General features: G+C 22.2%; 2 protein-coding genes across 2 annotated transcripts; one reads left to right on the top strand and one right to left on the bottom strand.

The window, feature by feature from the left end:
- Positions 1-36: 36 nt before the first annotated feature.
- LOC122509116 (glycerophosphodiester phosphodiesterase 1) lies at positions 37-4,400 on the bottom strand. Its single transcript, XM_043622953.1, has 5 exons — positions 3,971-4,400; positions 1,849-2,024; positions 1,302-1,503; positions 874-1,103; positions 37-422 (listed from the first exon to the last, which is right to left on the bottom strand). The coding sequence occupies exons 1-5, from the start codon at positions 4,304-4,306 to the stop codon at positions 281-283; spliced, it is 1,086 nt and encodes a 361-aa protein (XP_043478888.1). The 5' UTR covers positions 4,307-4,400; the 3' UTR covers positions 37-280.
- A 347-nt stretch (positions 4,401-4,747) lies between these two features.
- On the top strand, positions 4,748-14,688 carry LOC122509043 (probable E3 ubiquitin-protein ligase RNF144A-B). Its single transcript, XM_043622832.1, has 5 exons — positions 4,748-5,175; positions 7,672-8,317; positions 10,096-10,258; positions 10,622-10,953; positions 14,233-14,688. Exons 2-5 carry the CDS (start codon positions 7,709-7,711, stop codon positions 14,482-14,484), a joined length of 1,356 nt encoding a protein of 451 aa, XP_043478767.1. The 5' UTR covers positions 4,748-5,175; positions 7,672-7,708; the 3' UTR covers positions 14,485-14,688.
- Positions 14,689-18,587: the final 3,899 nt, after the last annotated feature.

Below are 18,587 nucleotides of genomic sequence, written 5' to 3'. Positions count from 1 at the left end.
TTTATATCTTTTGTCGATAAAAAATGCTGCGTGACATCAATTTATATAAAATATATAATATGTATATTGTATATACAGAGTTTATTATCTATTATTTTCAATCGTAGATTTTATAAGTTGATGTTTAAAAACTAAAAATTCTTTAGGCAATGCGTATGAAAAGATATTTAATTTATTTAATGATTGCAATATTAAAAAAAAATGTCGAATTTCTTATATACTTTAAAGTATAACGTCAAATCATTTTGGTATGAAAAAAGGAAAATAAAAATTACTTTAATTAAAGTATCTCTTCAGATAGTAAAGTGTCCGTTAGATATGGTACTTTGAGAACTCTTGAAAAGTGCGCTTTTTCGGATGGCAGATTTACAATCCATATAATTACACGTATTCCCCTTTTGTGCCACCAACGTACAACGTCACTGGATAAAATAATATTTGCATTAGAAATAAAATTAGTTTTTAATACAAAAATAAACATTATTTTGAGTAATGACAAAATACTATCAAAATATAAAAGTACTATCAAAATACAAAAATTCTATCAAAATAAAAAGTACTATCAAAATAAAAAGTACTATCAAAATAATAAAATGCTATCAATATAAAAAATACTATCAAGATAAGAAAATACTATTAAAATAATAAAATACTATCAACATAAAAAATACTATCAGAATAAAAAAATACCATTAAAATAAAAAAATACTATCAAAATAAGAAAATACTATCAAAATAAAAAATATTATGAAAATAAAAAAATAATATAAAAAAAGAAAATACTATCAAAATATTTATAATATAAAAAATACTATTATTAATTTTTCTAAGAAAATAATATTTCCATTTAAAACTAGTGATTAAAATACTTACGGATTGACAACGTCTTTGTGCAATAATATTGCGGAAATGCCCAAAATGTAATAAGTGAAACGATGTAAGGCCCAGTCATGAAGGATGTCGACAAATGTGGCAAAGAGATTTTTAAATGGACTACGAAAGCGTCCAATGGTGGGTCCATCCAAACCAGTGTAATTCGTTGTTGAGAAAATTCGAGGCCTCCAAGCCAGGCTTGATATAATTCTTGGCTCCTTCTTTCTTATCTGAAAATTGAAAAATTTTCAAAATCAGTGAATTATTTTCGAAGAATTTTATTAGTATTTTTTAAAAATAATTGCATTTTTTCGAGGAATTTGATTTAAATTGTCTGGAAGTCAGGAAAAAACGTAATTAAATTTTTCTGGCTACCCTGAATAATAATTTATTCATGAGAATTATTGACAAATTTTGTATAAACTCACCATGTAAATAACTAGAGGATTAAAACTCGACACCACTGCTTTTCGAAATAACTCCGGATTACTATTAAAAGCATTAACAATTATTTGCACGATTGCCAGATCTTTTTCCTTGATATCAATGAACATACGTTGACCATTTTCCAAACATTCTTTAATCGCCTCATCAAATAAGGCGATTTTTGCACCACTCAGAAATTTATTTCTTAAACAAAAAAAGCAAAAGTTCAAATATAGTAAAAATGATTTAATTCTTGAATTATATCAATATTATTATATAAATTCGATTTTCTTATTATTGATAAATATCTGTCAATATTTATTAATAGTTATAGTTATTAATTATTAATATTCATTAATACTGCTTAATATTATTTTTGTTAGAGAATTTCTATAAAGCTGATAAATTATTATATAAAAGCACCTTCATATCTAAACAATTTAGAATTTAAATCTTTGAAAACTATGATTTTTGAAAAAATTACATAAGAAAAACTGAAAAATTATAATTTTTGTTAAAAGTGAAGAAAAAGATGTTAATTTACTATACCTAAGAGGATGATTGTACGTTATATCTAATTCTTTAAGTTCACTCCATGTCATTTCTTTAACCATTCCTACGTGGCCTGTTAGTCTTTCAATTGTTACATCATGGAATATTATTGGAATGTTATCTTTTGTAAGGGCTACATCAAATTCCACCACATTGCAGCCCTTTTCCTTGCACTTGAAAAGCAAACAAAAAAAAAACCATGAGAAACTATTTATTTTCAAAAATATTTTCATGCAATAATTTCAACTTCACAACACTACTAGTGTTATTTTATAATTATTTTATTTTATATATACATTGTTAATTTAAAGATATAATCAGTATTCACTTGTCATTATAATCAATATATTAGATAATAAAAATATAGTAGTCAATATTTTCAAAATAAATTTAAAAAATCTTAATTTTAAAATAACTTTTCGAAATATAAAATCAAATCTTGATATAATAATTATAATAATCAAAAACCAAATGAAACTGATTCGAAAAAAGAATTAAACAGACTTCGTACTCGATAATTAATTTTAAAAAAGGAATTTAAAGGCAGAAAAAAAATATTAAAAAAGTAGCTAGCGAAAAATTATACTTGAAGAATCATTTTTTTTATAATTTCTTAATTACATTCAACAATAGAATAATTTTTTTAAATAAATTTTTAAATGCCTATTTATTTTGTCTACGGGAATTAAAATATTTCAAATCATTTCAATGTAACGGATTTTTGAAATTTAACTATTTCTAAAAACTACTTCTTTCAAAGTTCAATCATTTTTTTCTTGAAATTTATAAATAAAATTATTCAAAACTTTAATCATTTTATTTTATTCAATTCTAAATCAATTTTCACTAGAAAATTCTACGAGAATTCAATTATTTAAATACAAAAATAAATAATTTATTGAATAATTGAATATTTCTTAAATTTGAATTTTTATAAAGAACTTTATCCAAATTTTTTAAAATAATTGAATTTTTACGAAGAATTTTATTCAAATTTTTAAAAATAATTGCATTTTTAGCGGAATTAATTTAAAAATATATTAAAAATAATTGAAATTCAGCTACAAGTTTTATTATTTATAAAAATAATTGAATTTTTGTCACCGAACATTAATAAAGTTTTTAAAATAATTGCATTGTTGAGAAGAATTTAAAACAAATCTTTTTAAAGAAATGATTTTTTTCAAAAAATTTAATGAAAATTGTATTTTAAATAATTGAATTTCTTTGAAAAATTGTAATTATTTATGAAAATAATTGAATTCTTTCAAACAAAATTTTATTTAAATTATATTGAAAACAATTCAATTATTATTAAATAAAGAATTTCATTAAAACTTTTAAAATAATTGAATTCTTCAAAAGAAATTTATTAAAATTTTTAAGAATAGTTGCATTTCTTGCACAATTCAGTTTAGATTGTATTAAAAATTCTTTTAAACAATTTTATTAGAATTTTTATAAATAATTACAGTTTCTATTCAAGAATTTCATTAAATTTCGTAAAAATAACGTAATTTTTGAAAATAATTTTAATTAAAAATTTTGAAAATAATTGAAATTTACAAAGAATTTTATTAAAAACTTTTCAGAAGAATTGAATTGTTTAGAAAATTATTATTTCAATTTAAAAAAATAATTGAACCTGTTAGAGAAATTTTATTAAAATTATCTTCAATATAATTAAATTTTTTCCTAGAAATTTTATTTAAATTATATTGAAAATAATTGAATTTCTCAGAATAATTTTATTATTTACAAAAATAATTTTATTCTTGCCAAGAATTTTAAAATTTATAAAAATAATTGAATTTTTTTCAATAACTTTATTAAAATTTTGTTAATTAATTTTTGTTATTTCAACTGTTAACAAATTAAAAGTAGTGTAAATTCTCAAACATGGAAAAAAAGTTGCTTTTAGTCTAACAAATAAAAAAAAGTATCCAAATAGTAGAAAATCGTAAAAAAGTAGTAAGTAGTAGGTTTTAGTAGGAGTGCGAAGCCTGATTTAATCCAAAAAAAAATTTTAAATAGCTGGAAGAAAATATTATTTATTTAGCGAAATAGTTCTGAAAAAGCACAAAAAAGTGGTTTTTAAAGAATTAAAAGTGAAATTTACATTACGAAAAGCCGCTAAGCTGTTTTCTGGATAATCGTAGCCTCCACCACGATGAGCGACAACACGCATGCAATATTGCTTCTTATTATCCTGAATGTCATTGCAAGAATTATTAATCCTCTTTAGATTTAAAAGATCATCTCCAAATATCTCTTTCACAATAGTCGAGTCGGGTTGTGGAAGTTTTAAAAACCATAATATCACTGTCACAATTAAAGCACCCCAAACGAACCAAGGTACAGAAAAATAAAATGCATTCACCAATAAAATGCAAGAAACCTCGAAGATAATCCACAACAAAGCACCATTAAAAAATAATTCTACGGTGCTCCACATCACAAATAAAAATCTCAATTTAATAATTGCAATCGATTTCGAATTTGATAAAAATATAATTTCTTTGGTTTTTTCTTCTTCAATTAATTTGACATGATAATCAAAAATTTAAGAATACTCGATTTTAATTTCATTTCATTAAATTATTAATTATTAATACATTTTAATATCAAAAGGATAATAAATCAATTTATATTACCGGTTAGGGGGTATTTAACAGTATTTAATAAGTTATTTTTCATTATATTTGTTTACTGTTTTTAGCTGTCATTTTTTTTCGTAGTTATCCAGGGTTGGGTCGATGATTTCAAGTTGAAATATAAGGGGTTTTTCAGTTGAGACACTAAAGGTTCATTCACAAGGAAACTTATGTTTCCCCCTCCATCTTTCGAAACGTCAGAAATGCAATTAATCGCAAATGAACTGCAGTTTATAACAATATAGTACTCACACTCAGTTTCTTCTTGTGTGAATTTTGGTCAATTTTTTTTTTGTTCTGGAAAAATAAGTCATTCTTTGTGATCAAAACAAAAGTGGGTGACACATCAAACTATTCGTAATCTTGATAAGATTTACCTTAAACATTGATAATTACGGAAATGAATTGATTTTCTCGAATGACATTGATAAATTCTCGATTAAAGTGTCAATGGTACGAAAAATATAGCAGATGCGAATTGAGAAAATGCTCCATTCTAGAAGTTATAAACTTTGCCTTCCATATTAAACCAGTGAAAGTGGAAAAATAAATTTTGCTATTTAAAAATGTTGAAAAACAGTTATACACAGTGCCAAATTTAATTGTAAAAAAAAATAACAGTAAGGATGACGTTACTGTTACTAACAGTAACAAACAGAAGCAATAAGTGGTATGTATATTTTTTTAAAAATAATATTTATTCCGAAAACTAAAAATTATAAAGTAAAACATTTCCTGTATTTTTTGAGTTCATTTTTTTTTCGTGAAGAGAAAGAAAAAACAGAAAAAAATTGTATTGTCGATTTTAACGAAAATTTTTTTTCTTAATCATCAATCGTTAATGATTAATGCAACTTTTGAATAAATATTGTTAGACCTCTTACTTTATTTCTTGTAAAACTTTCAATTATTTTATACATTTTCTTTGTTCTGATTTTTTACATCCATAATGCTGACACATTTATTTGGAATTTACTCCTATTAAAATGTCTTACGATTTTCCGGAGATTAGTTATCAGAGAATTTTGATTTATCGCTTTTTATTGCAGTTATTAATCACTAGAAACATTGATTTCGAATTTTGAAATACTTGGAAAAAAAAGAACTCAAATATTATTATTAATTAATTATTAATAATAATAAAGTACATGTTCCGGTAATCTGTTCGCAGTTTAAAGTTAATTGTTGTTTGCTTTTTTGTTTCTTAACTTTTTTATAATTTTTATTTTCAAATATTTTCGATTTTAAAATTAATGTATCTGAAAATCATCGAATTGTTGCAAAGAATTTTATCAAAAAATTTTATAGTAGAATTCCTTCAAAGAATTTTATTATTTAGGAAAATAATTGAATTCTCGCGAAGAATTTATTAAAATTCTTCAAAGGAATTCAATTACTTTCATACATAATTAAATGTTTTGGAGGCATTAAATTATTTTCAATATAATTTTAATAAAATTTTATAATTAAAAAAACAATTTTTTATAAACATTTTTAAAAATATTATTTAAATTCAATTATTTTCAAGAGTTTTAATAAAAATTCAATTATTTTCAACAATTCTGATAAAATTCTTCGAAAAAATTGAATTATTTTTAAAAATTGTAATAAAATTTTTCTAAACAATTCAGTTGTTCACAAAAGTTTTTAATAAAATTCTTTGTATGTATTTTCAAAATTTTCAGTTTAAATTATTTTAAAAAATTACATTATTTTTACGAAATTTAATGAAATTCTTTAAAAAAAATGTAATTATGTATTTACAAAAACTCTAATAAAATTCTGTAAATGAATTTAATTTTCTATTTTAATATAATTTAATAGGAAAATTATTAATTATACAATTAATAATAAACACGATTATTTTAAAAACTTAAAAGAAAATCTTCAAAAAATTCAATTATGTACTTTCAAAATTTTCAGTAACAATTGTTAAAAAAAACTCAATTATTTTAAAGAATTTCAATAAAACATCTTGCCAAGAATTAAATTATTTTCAATACAATTTTAATTACATTTTCTCGAAAGAATTCAATTATTTACTAAAATTTTAATAAATTCTAGAATTTTACTATTTATAAAAATAATTGAATTATTGCGAAGAATTTTACTATTCATAAAAATAATTGAAATGTTTCGAAGAATTTATTAAAATTTTAAGAAATAATTAAATTGTTATGAAATAGTTAAAAAAATAGTTGAATTTCTTCAAAGAATTTTATTCAAATTAAGTATACTTCAAAATAATTGAATTCATCACAAAAATTTTATTATTTTTTGAAAATAATTGAATTCTTTCAATTGTTTTGAGGAATATATTTAAAAATTGCATTGAAAGTAATTTAATATTTATATTGAATTTTTTACAATAATTTTGAGAATAATTGCATTATTTTTAGAGAATTTTAAATTCTTGTTGAAATTGAATTTTATGGAAATTTTTGAAAATAATTAAATACTTTCGTGAAATTTTATTTATATTCTTTTAAAAATAATTTAATTCCTGCAAAGAATTCTACTATTTATAAAAATAGTTGAATTGTTTTTTGAAGAATTTATTAAAATTTTAGGAAATACTTGAAATTAATGAAAATATTTTAAAATATTTGAATTCATCCGAGAAATTCAATTAAAATTGTTTTAAAAATAATTGAATTTTTTCGAAAGATTTATTAAAATTTTAGAAAATAATTGAATTCCTGCCAAGAATTTTACTATTTAAAAAAATAATTGAATTGTTTAGAAGGATTTATTAAAGTTTTAGAAAATAATTGAATACTTTCGTGAAATTTTAGTAAAATTTTTGAAAATATGAACAGCAGTAATTCATTTTGTACTTAATAAGTAATGTTTTAAATTTTGATTATGATTATGAAATTATTTAAAAAATTTATATTTGAAAATAAAAAATTTTGTAATTTGCATAAAAATAATAAATTGAATATCAAGCTACTTATGCAAATAAAGGAAAATGTTTACTTTCGTAGTAAAATAAATTTTGTACTTCAGTTTTACTTTAGTTTTTTTTTTTTTTTGAAAAAATTTAAATTTAAATTTAAATTTAAATTTAAATTAAAATAAATTAAGTTTAAATAAATTTAAATTTAAATAAATGAGTAGAATTAAAGGTACAATAATAATAATAATTATAAAATTTAAATTTCAGTGCAGGTGTCGATGAAATAAGAAATATTAATTAGGGGATGCCTAGTCTACATTCGCTCGTCGTACGACGAGCTCCTCCCATGGATATGGGGACTGGTACAAGTTCAGTGACAACTGTTAATAATTCGTCAAATAAAAATAATCATTCGCAAAATATCAATTCGCAGAAGAAATCGGAGAAGAATAAAATAATGGGTGTTAAAATACCGCTAGTGAGAAAGGAATCGAGCGCGGTGAATTTATCATTAATGGAGAAGACGTCGCGTAAAGCGGCCGAAACACTTTTATTGAGACCAGAAAGTAGTGCAAGTCTTGAGCCACGTGGTGGAAGTTGGATAAGTTTGGGTCCTGGAGCTTTAAGAAAATGTGAAACTGCCATGGGATTGAGCAGTTTAGCTTTAGAAGGCTTACGACCCATTAATCGTAGTCGTGTTTGCTCGCGTTGTTCTAGTTTACTTTCTCTAGCGTCTAGTTCGCGTTATAGTTTAGCCGCGGGGAATTTTGTACCAGCATCGGTGACCGCCGCTACCACCACCACCGCATCTCAACAAACGGTGGGACGTCTTTTTTGCAAACTCTGCCTCAATGAAGTTCCCCTTAACAAAACATTTACCATTGAAGACTGTGGATGCTCTTATTGTAAAGAGGTAATTTTTTTCTTCCTTTTTTTAATTTTACTAAATTACTATTAGTAAATTGTATTCCTGTAATATATTCGTAGTTTCAAGTTCTTGTTTGCTTTTTTGTTTCACACATTTTTTTTAATAATTCTTCTTTTTAACTCTTTTTAATATCAATTTATTGAAAATTATTGAATTCCTGCAAAGAATTTTATCAAAAAATTATCTAAAAGGCTTTTCGTAATTCAATGATTTTAATAATCGTGTTTATTATTAATTGTAATAAATAATTTTTTCTATTAATTTATATTAAAATTATTTATAGAAAATTAAATTCTTTTAAACAATTTTATTAGAGTTTTTGTAAATAATTACAATTTTTCTTTAAGAATTTCATTAAATTTCGTAAAAATGACGTAATATTTTAAAATAATTTTAATTAAAAATTTTGAAAATAATTGAAATTTACTAAGAATTTTATCTCGAATTTTATTAAAAACTTTTGAGTACAATAATACAATTGAATTGTTTAGAAAAATTTTATTACAATTTTTTAAAATAATTGAACCTGTTAACAATTTTATTAAAATTATCTTAAATATAATTGTATTTTTTCCTAGAAATTTTATTAAAATTGTATTAAAAATATTTGAAGTTCTCAGAAGAATTAAAATTTACGAAAATAATTGAATTCTTGCCAAGAATTTTGCAATTTATAAAAATAATTGAATTCTTGCCAAGAATTTTATCAGAATTGTTGAAAATAATTGAATTTTTTTTTAAACTCTTGATGATAATTAAATTTAAATAATATTTTTAAAAATAATTGTATTCTTTCGAGAAATTTGATTAAAATTGAATTGAAAATAATTGAATTCCCCCGAAAAATTTTATTATTTTTATGAAAATAATTGAATTCATTTGAAGAATTTTATTATTTATGAGAATATTTTAATCTTGCGAAGAATTTTTTTATTTATAAAAATAATTGAATTCTTGTGGAGGATTTAACAATTCATAAAAGTAATTTAATTGTTTCGTATAATTTTATCTGAATTTTTGAAAATAATCGAATTTTTTAAAGGAATTTTATTAGAAATTTTGAAAATAGTGAGAAAATGATTGAATTCTTGAGAAGAATTTTATTAAAATTTTCGAAAATAATAATTAATTATATACTGAAAATTTTAGTCTTAAAGCTACTTTTTGCTACTTATTTTTATTAATTAACAAGTGTCAGAGTTTGTAATTCTCACTAATCTGTTATTGATAATAAACTTTTTACAAATAGTTTTAAAATTATTATTATCTTCGTTACAAACTATTTTATTTATCTCTATTTTTTTACTCCATCACTTTATTTATGTATTATTTATAAATTTTTCCTTTTTGAAAAACATTCACTAAATTACTAATTCTTCTCGTCTCTACAAGGATCTTCAGTTTTGTTATGCAAATTTCTCTGCATATTCTCATGCATAAATGCGAATTTACGCGTTTGCAATTAGAATTTTAAAAATATCTTTGCTTTTATGTTGAAGACAAACGTTCCAAAACACGAGAGAAGGACGAACAAAATTTGATTCACCATATAATTTTATTATTATTATTTATATAATTTTATTTCTATATAATATTCTATATAAATAATTATAATAATTATATGATTAAATTCTATACAATTATAATAATTATATGATTGTTGAGAAAAATGAATAAATCCGAAATTAATCAACTTGACCATATTAATACTGATATTTGATTTTTTGTGAAAGTTTTAGCTAAAAAAGTGTCTTGAATTTCAGTGCATGAGTGCATATCTCGAATTTGAAATTGAAGAAGGCGCATATGAGATAAGCTGTCCGGACGCAAAGTGTGAGCATGAAGGAATTATTTCCTTGAAGGATATATCTACCATCGTTTCGGTAGAACTAATGGAGAAGCACCATAAATTTCGCCTGAATCGAGGTACTGTCAGTTTATTATTCAACGAACTAAATATCGAGACCTCGGAGTGAATGAATTCTTTTATTTTCAAAAAATGCGACTTTAATTATTATTTAAATTTAATAACAAAAATATTTATTATGAGTATTCATTTTTTTGTAATTTTCTTCCTTTGCAATTATTTGAATGTAATTTAAATGTAATTTAAATTTTAAGAAAATTTTTAATTTTTAACAATATTAATGAATTTTTATTTTTTTTATTAATGAATTTTGTTTAGAAATTCAGAAATTTTCTTGAAATTTAAATTTAAATTACATTTAAATTAAATTTTTAATTCTAAAGAAATTAAATTATTAAAAATTGATTTACACTTTGTTTAAGATGTGTCGATGGATAAGGAGAGAGCCTGGTGTCCACGAGCTGGTTGCGAGACAATTTGCTCATTAAACGGTGGCGGAGGCAGTTCAAATGGAAACACGCCACATGGCCCGGTGCATTGTCCAAATTGTTCCACAGACTTTTGTTCCGCATGCCGAGAACCCTGGCACAGTGGTCGCTGCTCGGATCTTTCCCTAGGTATTCCATTTGACAGTGATCACATAAAATGCTGTCCCATGTGTTCAGTTCCAATTGAAAAGGATGAAGGTTGTGCCCAAATGATGTGCAAGAGATGTAAACATGTCTTTTGCTGGTACTGCTTAGCTTCTTTAGACGTAAGTTTTTCATACATAATTTTACAAAAAAGAATTGTATTTTTCACATTCCACGAGAAAACAAACTTAGACGTGGAAAATTTTAAATTACCTTTAGTGATAGTTTTGCTTTGATTAAGCAAATACAAGGTGACCACTGGACCGGGAATTTCTTTCTTGACCGGGAATTTGGAATTTTCTGTATTAAAAAAGTGTTTTTTTCTTATCTGCTACAAATGAGGAAAATTAGTGAAAAGTCAGGGAATTTTATAAAAAGTACTGGAAGAACATTAAATTTTTAGAATTCATAAGAAAATACGAAATTTTGGTGTCTTCAGATTTTTTTATAAATTTCTTGTCAGAATTTCAATTATGTATTTTGAATTTTTCGTATACATTCAATTATATTCAATAAAATTTCTGAAAAGAATTCAATTTATTCTTCAAATATTTGATAAATTTACTTGCAGAATTTAAATTATTTTGAATTATTCGCAAGAATTCAATTTATTCTTTAAATATTTGATAAATTTACTTGTAGAATTTAAATTATTTTGAATTATTTGCAAGAATTCAATTATTTTCAATGTGGAAAGAATTCAATTGTTCTATAAAATTTTTTAATATATTTCCTGTTAAAATATCAATAATTTTTTTGATAAAATTTCTCATAAGAATTCAAATATATACTTAAAACTTTTTATAAATTTCTTGTAAAAATGTTTTATTATTTTAAATTCTTTGGAGAAATTCCATTATTTTTAAAAATTTTAATAACATTCTTGACAAAATTTCAATTAATTTCAAAAAATTTAATAACATTCTTGACAAGAATTCAATTACCTTTAAATATAACAAAATTCTCTGCAGAAATTGAATTCTTTTCATAAATAATAAAATTCTTCGCAGGAATTGAATTCTTTTCTAAACATTTCAATAAAATTTTTTACAAAAACTAAATTATTTTTAAAGCATATAAAATTCTTAACAAGAATTAAATTATTTTCATAAACAATAACATTTTTTTTCTGTTTTATGGCATTTAGCTTCATTATTTTTGGGCTCTTGAAAAACACTTTACTTATTTAATAGTCTCCACCCTTTGGTAAAAAATCTAAAATTATAAAAAATTTAAAAAAATTCAAAAAACCGAATTTCTTAGAATTCATCATTTTTTCTTCTCTTTTGTGGCATTTAGCTTCATTATTTTTGTGCTCTTGAAAAACACTTTACTTATTTAATAGTCTCCACCCTTTGGTAAAAAATCTAAAATTATCCAAAATTATCAAAAATTCAAAAATCCGAATTTCTTAAAATTCAACATTTTTTCCTCCTTTTTATGGGATTTAGCTTTATTATTTTTGTGCTCTTGGAAAATACTTTACATACTTATTTAATAGTCTCGACTCTTTGGTAAAAAATCTAAAATTATCGAAAATTATCAAAAATTCAAAAATCCGAATTTCTTAAAATTCAGCATTTTTTCCTCCCTTTTATGGGATTTAGCTTTATTATTTTTGTGCTCTTGGAAAATACTTTACATACTTATTTAATAGTCTCGACTCTTTGGTAAAAAATCTAAAATTATCGAAAATTATCAAAAATTCAAAAATCCGAATTTCCTAGAATTCATCATTTTTCCTTCTCTTTTGTGGCATTTAGCTTCATTATTTTTGGGCTCTTGAAAAACACTTTACTTATTTAATAGTCTCCACCCTTTGGTAAAAAATTTTAAATTATCAAAAATTCCAGTGTAATTTTAAATTTAAATATAATATATGTATCTTGAAATTTCTAATTGAATTTCTATTGAAGAGAAAAAATGGAAAAACGGAAAAATTTAGAAACTTTTAAAAATTCCAGGTCTTTTCCATGATTTCCCTGATTTCCAGAAGCCTTTTAAAATTCCCATACCATTTTCATGATTTCCATGATTTCCAGGTACTGTAGGAACCCTGAATAAAACTTTTCGCAAAATTTCCATTATTTTTAATACAATTTTAATTATTGAATTCTTCGAAAAAATTATATTACATATTTTTAAAAATTTTAATAAAATTTGTCGAAAGAATTCAATGATTTTGAAAATTTGTAATATAATTCATAGTAAAATTTTATTTCACTATTAAATTTATTTTCGAAAATTTAATAGAATTATTCATAAAAATTGAATTTAATTATATTGAAAAAGTAATAAATTTTTCCGCGAGAATTTAATTATTTTCATAAATAATAAAATAAATAAAATTCTTCACCGGAAATTATTTTCAAAAAATTTAGTAAATTATTTCGTAAGAATTCAATTAGTTTCGTAAATAAGAACATTTTTGGAAAAATTCAATTATTTCCAATACTTTTAATAAATAATAAAGTTCTTGGCAGGAATTGAATTATTTCTAAAAATTTCAGTAAAATTCTTTACAAAGACTAAATTATTTGTAAAGTTTATAAAATTCTTAACACGAATTGAATTATTTTCACAAATAATAAAATTCTTCTCATGAATTCAATTATTTTCATAAATAACAAAACTTATTGCAATTCTGTGGAATTAATTTTTTTTGAATAAACTTTCAGGTATCTAATTGAATTTTTTTAAAAATTATTTGAAGTTTTTATTTTCTAATATATATTTAATTTCGTGAAATTAAATTGTAAACAAATGGATTTAAATATTCTTGTAGAACTTTGTAAAAAATTATTAAAAATAATTGATTCAAAGAAGAATTTAAAAATTCTAGAAAATAATAATTGAATTGAAATGATGAAAATGATTTTGAAGAAGTTATTGTAATTATATTCTTATAATATAAAATAATGATTTTCTCACTGCGTCATATATAATTGTTATAAAACATGAAGGTAACGATCACTTCGAGTCGAAGACTCGGAATGATTGATAGCTTCATGTTTTCTAATAATATTCTCATAAGTTATTGAATTTCAAATAGTTTCCAATTTGAATGTTTTGAAAATCTTAATTCCTGCGGAAAAATAATAATAATTGAATATTTATTTAAAAAAGAAGTTATTGATGTTTTTGAATAATTTTATTTTTAAAGAAATTTGTAAATAAATGTAATAGAAAATTTTTTTGAGTGCCCAATAATTTTTAGAGTAAATAAAAATATTCTTTAGGTTCAGGGAAAAAGTCAAAATTTTATCCGGAAATCAGGAAAAAACAAAATTTTTTATTTTTTCTGGCAAACCTGTAATTTTCTAAATTCAATGAATTCTCGCGTATAAATAATTTTTTATATTAATTTTTGGGAAATTTATCTATTACGCTCTGATTCACAGGATGACTACTTATTACGACATTATGACAAAGGACCATGCAAAAATAAACTTGGACATTCACGAGCGTCAGTGATATGGCATAGAACTCAAGTTATTGGAATATTCGCTGGCTTTGGACTTCTTCTTCTTGTCGCTTCACCACTACTTTTACTTGCTTCCCCCTGTATAGTGTGCTGTAAATGTCGTGTTTGTGGTTCATCGCGACTCGATCAGGAAGAAAGTTCACATGAAGACACAACTGCTGGGACATAAAAGAAAAGAAACAAAAGAAAAAAAAACAAAAACAGAAACAAATCAAGTCAAGTAATTTATATTTATATGCTTTCTGTAAATCTAAGTCCACTCGGGAAAAATAAGATTCCGTTATTTTTTTTTCCATTACTTATAAAGTTTACGCATTTAAAAGATTATATTTCCTTAATATATTACGATATATATTATTTTAATGAAATGAAACACAAATTGTTCATTTTTTTTATACTTTTCTTTAAGTAAGTGGGTCAAACTCATTTTCAAATAATATATTAATTTACATTTGAGTCAATTGCGTGGGGAAAGTTGATTATTTATTGACGTTTTTCGTTACTTTTTTCGTCGCTGTCTTTATTTTTCGACGGCCATTGTTAATTTTTCTATTTTTTGAAAAATATTTTTTGGACAGTTTTTTTAAATTAAAAAAATTATGAATTGTTTGAACGACTCGTGTAATTAATTTTAAAAGAAGTATCAAAAAGTAGATTTAAGACTGAACTATAAAACAGTTTGGAATCAAAAAAAAATAACTTCATGTGACGATAGAAAATCCCGATTATTATTATAATAATAATATTTGTCTTATTGCTCAAGAGTTATTTTTTTATATTTGTTTTTATTAACTAGTAAGGATATAGATCTTTTTCTCTCAAAATATTTGTGATATTTTTGTTTATGAAATTTTTTAGTTTATAATTTAACCAGAGTGCAAACGTTGAGAAGTAAAAATATTATCAACGCATTGATTATCTTCCTTTTGCTAATTTTTTCTTTCCATTTTTGTCACGTATTTGAAAATACGTTATTTGTAGAAACAAGTTTTTACAAATGTGACGATTAAAGGAAGGAAAATTCTCGACAAGGAATTTTATCAGTTTCTCCACATTTCAGTATACTTTGTAATGACATTTACTCAATTTTCTTTTTGTATATATTTTTTCCAAACAACTTATTATTTCAAAATATGAAAATAATATAGAAATATAATTATAATATTATATAGAAATATTTTTAAAGTTAATTAACTTTCCAAGCGTTAAATTGAATCAAATTGAAATTAATTTTCAAATTATTCCTAAAAATATTAATATAGCTAGGAATTGATTAGTTTCCGGTAATTACGACTTAAATTACAGTAATTTATTGTTACTGTAATAACTTACATCCCGAGACTTTAAACTTTCGGTGGAATTTCCTTTAACTGTTTTTAATATTTATTTAAAAATTAAATTTTTTTCGGAAAATGTTTTTATTTTACACAAGGAAAAGATTTATTTTGAAAAAAAATTTATTTACGAGCAAATAAATAAATTGAAATCAATTGTAAAATATTTTTGTTTATAAATTTTTAATTTATTTTAAAATGAAAAAATTTATTTATTATCAAATAAATAATTTCTTTATTTGATAATAAATAAATCTCAATAAATTGTCAAAGAAATTATCAATTAATTATGAACAAATAAAATATTTTTGTTTATAAATTTCTTCCCTTTTTAGAAAAATTATCGAAATTATCACCGAAAGTATAATTCTTGGGTACACCTTTGAGTCATGATAAATTGTGATGTCAGTAATCGAAATATTTTACGTAAAAGAAAAGAATTTTAGTCTAGTTTGTAAACTAACAGAAATGAGTAGGATTTCTTTAACAAAAACAGAAATTACGATACAAATTCTTTATAATAGCAAACAAGAACTTTGATTTCCAATTTTTGAAAAAAAAATTATATTTTTGAAAAGTAAAACAAAAATTTTTACAAAAATCTAAACACTAAATATGCTGATGATTATATGCACTTAGAATGCGCTATGTATAAAATTATTCGTATACTATTTAAGATATACATAATCGAGAAAAAAAATTATCATAAAAAAGACGTTTGTTACGTATTTGGACATGTAAATAAAAAAATAGTAAATTATTCGGACGATTAAATGAGGAAGAAGCATTTGATTTTTGAAATAATTGTTTATAAACAAATATATAATATCAGCTTTATAGAGAATCAATTTTCATTCTTGGAAAATTAAGAAAATTATTTTTTTAAGTGTATTATTCTTACGGAAAGAGGAAAAAAATATTTTGAGTTCAGCGTCTAATTATCTACATGAATTAAACATGTAAAACTATAAAAAAAATATCAAATTGTATTCTATGAACAGGCCTCGGATAATTGACTTTTTATTACTTTTGGTCGACTATTTTTGAAAAGTGTGACTTTTTTCGATTTATTTTCAAAAAATGTCACTTTTTTCGATTTATTTTCGAAAAATGTCACTTTTTCGATTTATTTTTGAAAAATGTGACTGTTCTCGACTTATTTTTGAAAATAGCCACAATTTCGACTTTTTCTCGCAATATTTCAACAAAATACAACTTTTTTTTTTAATTTTTCATTTTTACAAAATTAAAATACACTAATTTTGATTTTCAAAGAGTGAAAAATATCTACAGTAAAATTTCAAAGTGACAAATTTCATTTCAAAGTGTCTTTCATTTTTCTTCAAAAAAGAATTTGAAGAAATTGTTTGAAAATAATTTCATTTTACAAAAATTTAGAATTGAAGTTATCAGAATAAGGGAAAAAGTTCGAAAATTTTCTAAAACTCAGGAAAAAGTCAGGGAAATACAAAATGAAATTTTTGTACGATTCGTCGACTTTTTCCTAATTTGAATCAAAATGAAAAATAAAATTAATTAAATTAAAATATTGAAATCAATTAATTTCTTATAAAATAATTTTTGTTTGTTTTAATGTCTATCCGAAGCCTGTACGAATTATTTTGCATTTTTTTTTATACTACACTCGTATTTCAAATGATGAAAATCGATTTTTTTCCATAAAAATTAAAACCTATGTAAAATGAAAATAAATTTAAAATTGCCGGTGTAAATGGCATATTATAGGAAATTAAAAAAAAACTTACAATATCAACTTTTAAAAAAATGATAAATCGCTGTTATCAAGCATTGTTAAATATTTAATATTATTGTGATTATCTTCTAAAGTATATGAGCAGTAAAGAGCGTCTTATTTAAAAGTTTCTATATATTATAAGATCCTTCTCGATAACCTTAGTGAAAAATATTTTTAAATAAAATAAAAAGGTCATTGATTTTTTGTGATATCTATCACTAAGTATTTGCGAAAAAAAATGTGTTGGCTCTTTTTAAAAATTAAAAAATACGATACATATAGTTGTAAATAAATATAATTGTCAGTTAACACTGAAATTTATTAATTAAAGAAAAAAAAACTTTTCTTTTAGTGAAGAAAATCTTTAAATAATAGGAATATTATTATCGTAATATAAAATAAGAATAAATTATTATTACTATTATAATATTTATTATAAATTATTCTAATTATTATAAATTTATAATTATAATGATAAACAATGATCTAGTATTATAAGATAAATGAAAATAAAAAATTACAAATCACAAATAATAGAAAATTGAATACAGAACAAAGAAAAATATAATACGTTACAAAACGAAAAATTCTCTTGAAATTAATATTGTTAATTATAAATAATTAATAATCAATTAGGTACAAATCAATTATAAATAATAATGCTTAATTATACAATAGAAAATTTGAAAAATTTGTGATTTAGAACACTAGAACACTATTATCGCACTTTAGCAAAAAGTAACAACAACAAAAAAATTGATTTTGAAAACAGTTGAATATTTTCCAAAACTGGAAAATTGTTTATAAAAAATATATATAATAATGAGTATTTAAAGAGAAAATTTTAGATCCATTTGGAAATTCTCACACAGAATTTAGTCGCTTAAGGTTATTAAGAAGGACTAAAACTAAAATGTATCTTACAACAATCGAAACGACTTATTAAATAAAAAATTTCAAAATGTCCAATTTGTGTTTCATTTAGAAATATCTATATTTGAAACTAAAAGAGACGAAAGTTAAGTTAAACAAAAAATGTAAAATCGAATTTAAAATTAATTAGTCTGACTAGATTAATCGACTGGATAAAGAGAATCAAGTATTAAAAACAAAAAAATATATAAAAACAATGGAATCTAAAATTTCAATTTTGAAATAGAAATGTATTTCAGTATATATGTA

Source organism: Leptopilina heterotoma, unplaced genomic scaffold, assembly GCF_015476425.1.
Source record: "Leptopilina heterotoma isolate Lh14 unplaced genomic scaffold, ASM1547642v1 Lhet_0, whole genome shotgun sequence".
Lineage (NCBI taxonomy): Eukaryota > Metazoa > Arthropoda > Insecta > Hymenoptera > Figitidae > Leptopilina > Leptopilina heterotoma.
Note: the sequence above shows the minus strand (reverse complement) of the source record. Positions and strands in the feature narration are given on the sequence as shown.